The sequence below is a fragment of the Bactrocera latifrons genome, unplaced genomic scaffold (genome assembly GCF_001853355.1).
Source record: "Bactrocera latifrons isolate USDA-ARS-PBARC rearing strain unplaced genomic scaffold, ASM185335v1 scaffold_16, whole genome shotgun sequence".
NCBI lineage: Eukaryota > Metazoa > Arthropoda > Insecta > Diptera > Tephritidae > Bactrocera > Bactrocera latifrons.
This window is the reverse complement of record NW_017535074.1, coordinates 2,631,039-2,642,106: the sequence shown is the minus strand read 5'-3', so window position 1 is coordinate 2,642,106 and position 11,068 is coordinate 2,631,039. Positions and strand designations below refer to the sequence as shown.

Genomic DNA, 11,068 nt, shown 5'->3' with positions numbered 1-11,068 from the left:
ATATTAATATTTCTTTTATTTTTAACATATTACTATAATTTTCTTCGCTTTGAAGTTATGTGAGTTATGTGGTAACCTTTTTACAAAAGAATTTTTTTTTAAATGACATCATGATTATGTTTGTTAGTATCAAGGAAATGGTTAAGGCATAAGCTCTAATAATAATTCGATTCATTTAATTTTCATGATAGATGGCAACGCCATTAAATGAAAATTATTTCTTTAGCTACTTTAATTAAAAATATTAAATTTTTTTATATCAGTATTTTTTTATAAATACTTMCTTTTTTTATTTGCAGAAAAAAGTCGAACCATGGAAGCTTTACACCATGGTCTCCGGCCTGTTGTCTGTAGATTTAGTTATACTATTCGCCTGGCAGATTTTTGATCCGTTACAGCGTATACTTGAAACATTCCCACTCGAAGACCCTGTATTAACATCCGATGATATAAAAATTCGTCCAGAACTGGAGCATTGTGAAAGTCATCACAATTCAATGTGGTTAGGTGAGTAAAAATATTTGAGTARCATAAAACCTTTTTCATCAAAACTGACATACTCAAACTCCTTCTCATATCCATTCCGCCACCTCTTTTCAGGCCTCGTTTACGGCTTCAAGGGGCTGATACTCGTGTTTGGCCTCTTTCTGGCCTACGAAACGCGTTCCATWAAGGTGAAGCAAATCAATGATTCCCGCTATGTAGGCATGAGCATTTACAACGTGGTTGTGCTGTGCTTAATCACAGCRCCTGTGGGCATGGTCATCGCATCGCAACAGGATGCCTCATTTGCATTTGTTGCATTGGCTGTGATATTTTGTTGTTTCCTAAGTATGTTGCTGATATTTGTGCCAAAGGTGAGTGTGGAGTGTCGCACAAAGCGTTTGTGTAGAAAAATATGATATGGTACATGACGCTGGTATTGATATAACGAAAATCATATTATGCTCTCAAGTTATTATATTTGTTTATAGGAAACTCTATATTCCATTTTAACCACATTTTACTTGATTATCCCCTGAACAGGTCATTGAAGTGATACGCCATCCAAAGGACAAAGCTGAATCAAAGTACAATCCCGACTCTGGTATATCGAAAGAGGATGAGGAGCGTTATCAGAAATTGGTTACTGAAAACGAGGAACTGCAACGACTGATATCACAGGCAAGTAAAAGAACGTAAATTAGAAACTGACAGTTTCTCTCAATGAGAAACTCTCGCGAAACTCTCGTTGTTTTCGAAGAGACACTTTTTGRCACCTGTTGCCAAAAATAACTGCGTAATATTTTAAAAAAAGCTACCAACATAAATAAGTTCAAATCATGTCTTCTCTTTAAGAAATAGACAGTGCCCTAATTTAGAATACCTGATTAATGTTAGCTAATTTTCGTTACATCTCAAGACTGACCACCAACGTCATCTTAATGTTGTTCAAGTGTTCAGAACTATATATTGGTTGCAGAAAACTTCCTGGTTTTCTAGGTTTAGTATTTAGTCTTGAGATATAAAGAAAATTAGCTAACATTAATCAGGTATTCTGTGGGCCCCACTTGGCAGTGCAAACTATACTTTATTTTATGTACAATTCAAAGGTCTCTATTTTATACTTGAAAACCAAGAGCAATAATAGGGTACACGTTCAGAGTCTTCTATACACTCTGTACACGTCAAACAATATGGACTAAAGTCATGACAATATTTGTATAGATAACTTCGAAAGCACCCATGGCCACTTAGTATTTTGGTGAGGTCGAAATCCAGGTCGCCACGTTGTCTACCTATCCATGAATGTATGTACGGAATTAATATCTGGGTCCACCGTCCTTTGCATGAAGTTTGTCAACTTTGCTGAAACATTCTGATGCTTTTGAATTTCCTTTCCTTTTTTCTGCGGCGAATTCGTCTCCCATGATGTCAATCGGCGCCATACTGGCTAGTATCTCAGCAGTAGAAAGCCTATTCACTGCTTTATTTGGCATTACATATGATTTTATGTCTATATTGGATCTTCTATTTGAAAGTAGCGCCAAGGAAGCAATTACCAGGCTATCCGTGAGAAATTCGTTAAAAAAAACATCAGGCCTTAGAATAAGAGCAACAAAAGGTATATCATAAAAGTACTTTGGAGTAGTGCTGATAGTGGACAGAATAAAAAGCTTCTACTTTTAAGCAATAGGACTTAGTAACTCCTACTTAGTGACTCCTTCATCATAGGGCACTACCGCCTAGGATCCCAGCTTCATAAACTGATAAAGTGGATTCGGCGGTATGCAGAACATACACGAAAATTTATTAAACGTTGAAATATTACCCTTGTGAATGCCTAGTCTTTCTTTAGTTGAGACGGGATGTCTTTTACGGCTTCCAAAGTTTCAACTTAAAAAGCATCCGTGATTCCACTGAAGAACTTCGTAAACAGTTCTGACAGCATATAATTAGTGGATACGATAGAATTCCATGGCTGTAAGGCTTTTGTTTTCCTCTCCAATTTTCTCTCTCTCCTTCTCTCTCAGTCATTTGCACTCCCTTTCCCTCCTTGTGAGTTACAATACGTAACCAAAAAGCCCTAAAGCTAATAAGCTAAAGCTTCTTCAGGATATACTCCAAATTCTCTCTCTCTCTCTCTTTTGCTCTCCCTCTCGCTCCTTGTGGGGTACAATCAATTTATTTTTTCGAAGAACTACTCTGTGTTCTCATTAAATTTATACTTTTTCATCACTCGAAATGACTCAATATTAATTTATTACACTCAAACAAGCTCAATCACGATTGAATGTTCGACAATTAAATCTCTTTCGCACATTAAATGAGTTTAATGCTTCTTCAAAAGTTATTACATTAAATCATTGCGCCACAGTGCAGGCAAGCGCATTTAATTCAATTGTGMGAAGATGGAAAAGAATTATGAAAAACATTCGACTTCATACGTGAAACTACAAACGAGCAACATTAAGAGATCAATTTTTGGCCGCACCAACTGAGCGCCAGATGAATGCACGAGTCAATCAATAAATTCTTATCACAGCAACGATGATGCATCAATATGTACCGTTACGGTTGCGTACATATGTATATTTTTGTTGTGTGAAGAATTTTCGCTGATTACATTTGGACAACAACASTGCAGCGCAAAAGAAGGCAAAGTTRCAAAAGAGAATTATGGCAAAATCAGAGAGAAATGTGGCAACGGCTGTTCGCATACAAGTGAGTGTGCAGGCGRGGGGCGTGTGTGCAACGCATACAATCAATATTTTTAGTGCTCATCAGGGTGCGAATTGACAAATATGGATTACACCATGTCATCATGTCAGACGCACAACGGCAACTGCACACACACACACACATACAAACGGCCATTGTAAATACATACTTCCATATGAGCTTACTGCCCACAATAGCGATTGTTGCGCTATGAAGAAGAGGAAGATGAATTGCTGTGCGCGTTCGCGGCAACGCACCATTGATGCTAGCGTGGTTGGCAACGCAATTACATGCCACAATGGATAGTTGTGAGAGTGGTTCGTAGTCGGAAGCGTGGTGAGGCGCGGAWGAATGCAGCCTATGAGGAGGAGATATCACTACCAGCCGGCTACGGTGCACCGTGCAACTCGTATGTCCGGGGCAGCAGCTGGCAGTGAACTGTACTCGCATTCCGGAACTCTGGCAGCGTGGGCAAATGCCGGCTGCAGTAAAGCGCCAACAAAAAGGAAATGTGTGAGTGTGAGTTTGCGCGTGCAACGGGGTAAAGTTGTTACCAATAAAACGGCAGAAATCTCTTGTAAACTTGTAAACCGGCGTAGTTATATATTTGTGTTTATGTGAGCTCGTATGCGCTTAGGACCAACAAGACAAGATTAACTCCAATAGCTTCAGATTTTCCACATTCACACACATACATACCTATATAGGTGTGGAAGCCGATTGGTTTGCTGAAAGGGATACATAAGTGCCATATTATATTGCGGAGCTAAATATGTTGGTATACATATACACTTACACATGTAAAAAGGTATCGTGTATTACATATCCCTTCTTGCCTTTGCAATACTCTTCAGTTCGACTTATTTGCACTTCTTGACGGTTGGCTATTTCTGCTTCCTTTCTTGATATTGGACAAACAGCTAGCAGTTGAGAACTTGACGTTGTTGCTCGTTCCGGCGCTGTGTTTGTTGAAATTAGTGACACATGTCACTTTTTCTTCTTCTTTACTGACGTAGCCGAGTTAACAACAACGTTTCTTCTTTTCACTTTTTGGCACCAATTCGAGATACCAAGTGCAACCAGGTCCTTTTCCACCGGGTCTTACCAACAGAGTGGAGGTCTTCATCTTTCTTTGCGTCCACCAGCGSGTACTGAATTGAAAACCTTCAAAGCTTCTCTACCATGCGGACAACATGACCTAGCCAGCGCTGCCGCTGTCTCTTAATYCGCTGAACTATGTCAATGTCGTCGCATATATCGTACAGCTTGTCGTTCCTTCAACTACGATATTTGGCKTTASAAATGCGCAAAGGACCATAAATCTTCCACAAAGCCTTGCTCTCAAACACTCCTAAGGCCAACTCATAGGATGATATCAAAGTTTTTGTTCATGCCTCCACACCAGTTAGCAGCACGGGAATAATGAGTGATTTATAGTTTGGTTTTCGTTCGTCGAGAGAGGATTTTACTTCTCAATTGCCTACTTAGTCGGTAGTAGCACCTGTTGGAAAGAGTTATCCTACGTTGGATTCCTATGCTGACATTGTTGATGGTGTTTACGCTGGTTCCAAGATAGACGAAATTATATAAAACTTCAAAGTTATGACTGTCAACAGTAAGGCGCGAGCCAAGTCGCGAATTCGATCACTGCTTGTTTGATGCAAGGAAATATTTTGTTCTGTCCTCATTCACAACCAAACCCATACTCTTCGCTTTCTTTTCCCGAATTAATGGCGTGGTTGTTGAGGCCAATGATGTCAGTAACATCGGCGTACGCCAACAGCTGTACACTCATATAGAAGATTGTAGCTTCTCTATTTAGCACTGCAGCTCGTATTATTTTCTCCAACAAAAGGTTGAAGAAGTCTCATGAAAGAGAATCACCTTGTCTCAAACCTCACTTGGTATCGAACGACTCGGAGAGGTCATGGACTTTTTGGCCGCATAAGCTTAGTGGGGATATCAAGTTCAGACATAGCGGTATAGAGGTAGTTTCTTTTCGTGCTSTCGAAGGTGTCTATAAAATCGATGAAGAAGTGCTGTGTGTTGATCTTTCCTATCTAAAGGTTCTTTCAAAGATTTGACATTTAATGAAAATCTAGACGATAATACATTTTCCAGGCCTCGGGCTGTAATTACTGCTGCAAGACCGACCATGTASCGAATTAAGTACGATTCGWCTGGCATTTCATTCGCTTTAGTATAAGATCGTTGCWGGTCTGTGTCTAAAATGAATAACTGTGCTGCATGTAACGCAACCGCTAACTGTCGTGATCGCTCTCTAAYTTRGTTGAACAGTTTTCTTTTACWARGGTAGCTCCACAACACARGACCAAAACTGGTCTATGTGTGKYTTTTTRGYTTACCAGACTAACCTAAGTCTGCGTACTTCCGATCATGAGTTTTTGTTTTGACAACATTCACAAAAACTTATATGAAATATTTTATACCTCTACAACAAAATATTTAATAATCCCYTRAATTTATTAAKATTTCTAATTCTCTCTTTTCACYATACACCATCKGCAGAAAGAGGAGAAGATCCGCATACTCAAGCAACGGCTAGTCGATTTTGARGCCACACACAAGGGCGGCGAGCTGAACGGCAGCAACGGCACAAAYGGCATTTCCATGGGCGGCATTGCCACACATCATCAGCCTGTGGCGAGCGTCAATTCCTTAAGCGGTGGCATGAGTGCAACGCTAATGGGTGGTGGCGGCGGCGGCAATGCCGGTTCCGGCTCGGGTTCCACCAACAATTCACTCAATCTACAAGCAACGACGTCCTCCTCACAGCACAACACACCTGCCGCCACATTAGCGATAACACAAGGTAATTGCCAACACAAGTCAATCGCACATAGTGCGAGCAGTAGCTGTCAATTTGGTAAATATAACAACAACAACAACAACAATAGCATGAGTAATAAAAATCGCATGTTGCTAAACACATCAATGTCGGAAATGAGTTTCATAGCTTTCAATTGCAAAGCTATCAAGCGCGACTCACTGGTATTGCTGGCCCACGATGTGGATACGACGAACTCAACGCCGTTAAGCAAGCACGATGATGCCATAGGCTTGTGCGCCAGCGGTAATTACACACAAATGCGACGCGCAACGCGTAAGAGTCCAACAACGGCTTTGGAGTCCTGCGATAATTACCTTTGAGTGTGGGTCGTGCGGGCAGGTCTATTGATATAGCCGTGGGCGGCACAAGTGGTTGTTTGAGAATTTCGGTACGCATACTTTTGGTAGCGTAACGCATAAAAACGCGTATATATGACTAGGTGTGCGYTTTCATTGTTGTGAACTATTGTTGTTGCTGCTTTTAGCTGTGGGCCTGTACATAGGCTGCGCTTTAGCAGCACCTAGCGTGCTAATGGGGGATATTGCAGAAAATTTTTGAAAATATTTTTGAATTTCTGTGAGTTGCTTCTTTTTTTTAATAAAAAAAATGTAATTTCTTTTATTTTTTCTAGAAATACTTGCAATTTTCTGCGGAATTGGTAAATTTTTTCAAAAAAAATTTTAACATTGAAAAAGCACAAAGTCCTCGTCAATGGTATTGCAAATGTTCTTAGTCCATATTTTAATGTATTGTTGGGCCACACATAACTGTATTCGAAAATATTGAAAAAAAAAATATCAAAGTAATAGAATTTTTGTACTTTTTCAAATAATTTGCATTCTTAAATATTTCACAAATTTTGATCATAGTTCACCAGAATAGTGGTCTCAAATAATATTCAATTCAATTTTTAATTTAATATTTTCTTTAATTTCTCTAAATTAAATTCATAAATTTATTTTATTTTTTTTTTTTTAATTACAAATAATCACTTAACAATAATTTTGCAGATTGTAAAGACTACCATTAATTCTGATCAGATCACATGACATCACATCAAATATCACATTAATAAACAAAAATCATTCACTTCGCACCATTTTCACAATATTTGCAAGGACTTGTTTTCATTTTGATCATATGGTGATATCATATGTTCATTGACTTAATCTTGGACATATGATTACATTACATGACATCACATCACATCGCCGAATATGAAAACATAAATAATCTCTTTACATCATGTTCTKAACTTTAGGACTTAAATTAATTCTGATCACATGATCACATCATGTGACATCACATTAATAAACAAAAAATATTCACTCCACAACATTTTCGCAATATTGGCAAGGTTTCGATTTAAWTTTGATCATATGGTCACTTCACGTGACATCGCATCCCACATTGATTTTTAATTGGTTTTATTCACATAACCGATTATTAAAAAAGAAACTGCATATTATCTGTCTCTTATACACATCTAGATGTGTATAAGAGACAGAATAATCTCTTTACATCATGTTCTGAACTTTAGGACTTAAATTAATTCTGATCACATCATGTGACATCACATCAAGTTTCACAATAATAAAAAATATTCACTCCACAACATTTTCGCAATATTGGCAAGGTTTCGATTTAATTTTGATCATATGGTCACTTCACGTGACATCGCATCCCATATTGATTGAGTGATTTTTAATTGATTTTATTCACATAACCGATAATTTAACACGAAACTGCATTTTTTCATATCATTCTGGTCACATGATCACACCCCGCGACATCAAATCAAATATTTCGTTAATAAAAAACAAATGMACTCCACACCATATTTGCAACGTTTGCAAGAACTTCATTTAATTTTGATCACATTATCATATCACTTGACATCATATATTAATTTAAAACAAAAAAAAAAACAAATCATGTTACAACTTGCTACCGATTTGATTAATTTTACGCATATCAGCATACCACATCACTTCATAATATTTATCATACTGTGTTTTCAATATTAGCGATAATTTGACTTTGGTCATAACATTATTACGTTCACGTAACATACCACATATTTTGTTGTTGTCAAACTTCACTAAATAATAGAATTACACCATATTATCAGTATTTGCGAAAAGTTTACTTCATTTTCATATATTTATAAGATCATAGCACATGACTTCACATCGCTTATCGGAATATTTTTATCTGTGGTAAAACAAATCACATGCCCTCATATTTTCGATATTTGCTCACATATCATTTTAATCAAATATCACATCACTTGACATCGCACAGCAAATCACTTCACAACATTCTGTACCGAATTTATTTGTTTTAATCATATGGACATATCGTATAATTTCAATAAATCATAAATCACATGATTAAATTTTTAGCAGGTGAACACGCTTTGTAGAGCAACATATCACAAAATAAAATTTTGACATGTCATAAAAAATGAAATCACAGCACCTGAAAGCCTAATTTACTGTGTTAAGCCAATATTGAGATTTATTCGCGGAGCCAAATTAGCTATCAAAAATGTGTATTACACTTAACTTTCATCAGGTTTTGATATCACGTGCACTAAGTTATGTAAGTTAAAAATAATAATACTTTTTATAAAAAAAAAACTCTAAAATATTCATTTCCTATGTTCCTGATACTGGAATCATTAAATGTTTTTAAAAAGCTTAGTTTCTTTCAAAATTGTTAAGAATTATCATAGAAACAATGGCTTTAAATAGCCCAAATCTAAGAATCGTAGCTAGAAGTTTTTCTAAAAAAATCTCATTAAACATTTGTGGTGCATGTATACAATTGGATACGAGAGGTTGGAGTTCTTATGTAAGAATTTGATAATGATTTGAAGATGTTTCTACAAAAACTAACGAGMCATCATCCAGTTTATACTACTCACACAACTAAAAGCTTAACAACCGCCTTAGTAATTAAAATATCCAATACTTCGGTGATCCACTGACGACGAAAAACTAACGACAATCATACAGTAAATATCATGTACAAGTGTTTATTTTAACAGCTAACCCTGTAGGAAATTTTATAGTTATAGTTYCAACTAATTCATGGTGAAAATACCATATCATGTTAAAGAGCGTGGAATAAAGAGTTAAGATAGGTGTAAGTTCAGGATTTTTGTGGACTTGGGTCGAATAAAATGTCCCTTTTTGGAACCAGGAAACATTGACAAAGGCGTGTTTACTTTGTACTACTAATTTAACATGTATCCTAATTTGACAGCTAACCCTCTAAGAAATTTTATATTTTCAACTGTTTCATAGCACTTATATCGGAAAATTAGAAATTATATGTAGAAAAGGACGGAATAAAGAGTTCTAAAATAGTCCTRGATATAACCATGAAACATCGACAAAATCGTGTCCACTTTGACAACTAATATGACAGCTATCTCTCTGGTAAGATTTGGACTTTTAACCTATTCTTAAAATTACWTCCGCTAAATTATGGGGGATATATTACGGAGCATTGAATTTGGAATTGACATATGAGTTGGAAATTGTTTTTTAGGTTTTTAAGAAAATAAAATGTTACAACATAAAATTATGACACTTTAATAAGGAGGTGTTTTACTTTGACAACTGATTTGACAGCTATCTCTCTAAAAAATATTTTACTTCCAACCGGCGCGTGGCATTTCTGTCGAATTTCTGTCGCATTTAGTATTGAAATATATATTTGTGCGAATGTTTTATGGAGAACTTGAGGTAAATAAAATGTGCTAATATTAAACTATAAAATATCGATGAAAGCTTGTTTACTTTGACAACTGACTTGAAAACTATTCCAACCTACTCTTGACCTACTCTGTCGAGGACTAAGACATGTGTATTTTGCTGGTTTATGAGAACTAAGAGAGAGGAATTTTTTCTTGGATAAAACTATGAAACAGCGATAAAGTGTGTACACATTCACAGCTAATTTTATGACCATCCGTCTAGGAAAATTTGTACTTTCATCCTAAAAATTGCATTTCTGTTCAATTAAGGATTGAAATATACTATGTATACGATTAGTTTTTTGAGTACTTGGAGGGTATAACATTTTCTTATTAGAAACAAAACAAACAAAATTTTCTTAGATGAAACAAAACAGCAAAAAAGGTATACCCAAAGGAAGGTGAAAACGGAAGATAAAAAGTAGAATGAGTTATGCAATATAACGAGTTTTATAGACTCGAATTGTGTTGCAGGATTGTATTTTACGGTTTTCTAGACAAGGAATGTTTTATAAAAAAGCTTCTGAATCCGGTTCAGTTCCAATAAATTGGTCAAATTTTGATAATTTTAGAGCGCAATAGATCTAAGGTTGTGGTCATTCCTCGTCTATCAATAATTTTGGAAAGCAATTCTCACCAAGCTTATAAATGTTTATGAAAGCGCTTCTAGCGTTTAAGATCTGTCGTTATCAATGTGTTTTTGACTAGATCACATTATTTTTGGTCCATGTCTAAAGCAAATTGTTTACACCGTCGATCAAAGCACATTTTTTATAATTCTGTGTAAAGGTTTATGTATATATAACTGTGTACTTTCTATGAAAATTTACCTGCAAACATACTAATGATTTAATTTTTTTCTCCCATCCGTCTGTTATCTCTTCCAGATACCCATGATCATCATACATGAAAAAACGTGTCAATTTCCTTCTCGTGATAGGTAAAATATATGTAAATTACAGAAATATGCAAGAGAAACAAAAGCAAAAWATTATTGAAGCTAGTCATTACTACGTTATTGTACAAATTCTAATCGCAATTAGTAAAGTGTAAAGTTAAAAGTAAGTCTAGTAGTAAGTAGCAATTATATGTGTGTATGTAATTGATATTGGTGTAGCGATAAATTTAAGTACCTTAACTTTCAAAATGTGTGAGTTAAAACTAACTAAAAGATGCGAATGTAAGTTATTGAAGTGAAAGCAAAGCAGAAAAAAGGACAACAAAAAAAGCAAAAAACAGAAAAAGAAAAA

At 35.9% G+C, this 11,068-nt stretch overlaps 1 protein-coding gene across 1 annotated transcript in view; it reads left to right on the top strand.

Moving 5' to 3' along the window:
• The window catches only part of LOC108966348 (gamma-aminobutyric acid type B receptor subunit 1), a 118,110-nt gene extending 107,382 nt beyond the window's left edge, over positions 1 to 10,728 (top strand). Inside the window, exons 10-14 of the mRNA XM_018929197.1 lie at positions 300 to 507; positions 601 to 857; positions 1,027 to 1,164; positions 5,731 to 6,034; positions 10,706 to 10,728. Of these exons, the coding sequence (XP_018784742.1) occupies positions 300 to 507; positions 601 to 857; positions 1,027 to 1,164; positions 5,731 to 6,034; positions 10,706 to 10,728 (930 nt within the window). The remainder of the gene's footprint in view (positions 1 to 299; positions 508 to 600; positions 858 to 1,026; positions 1,165 to 5,730; positions 6,035 to 10,705) is intronic.
• Positions 10,729 to 11,068: the final 340 nt, after the last annotated feature.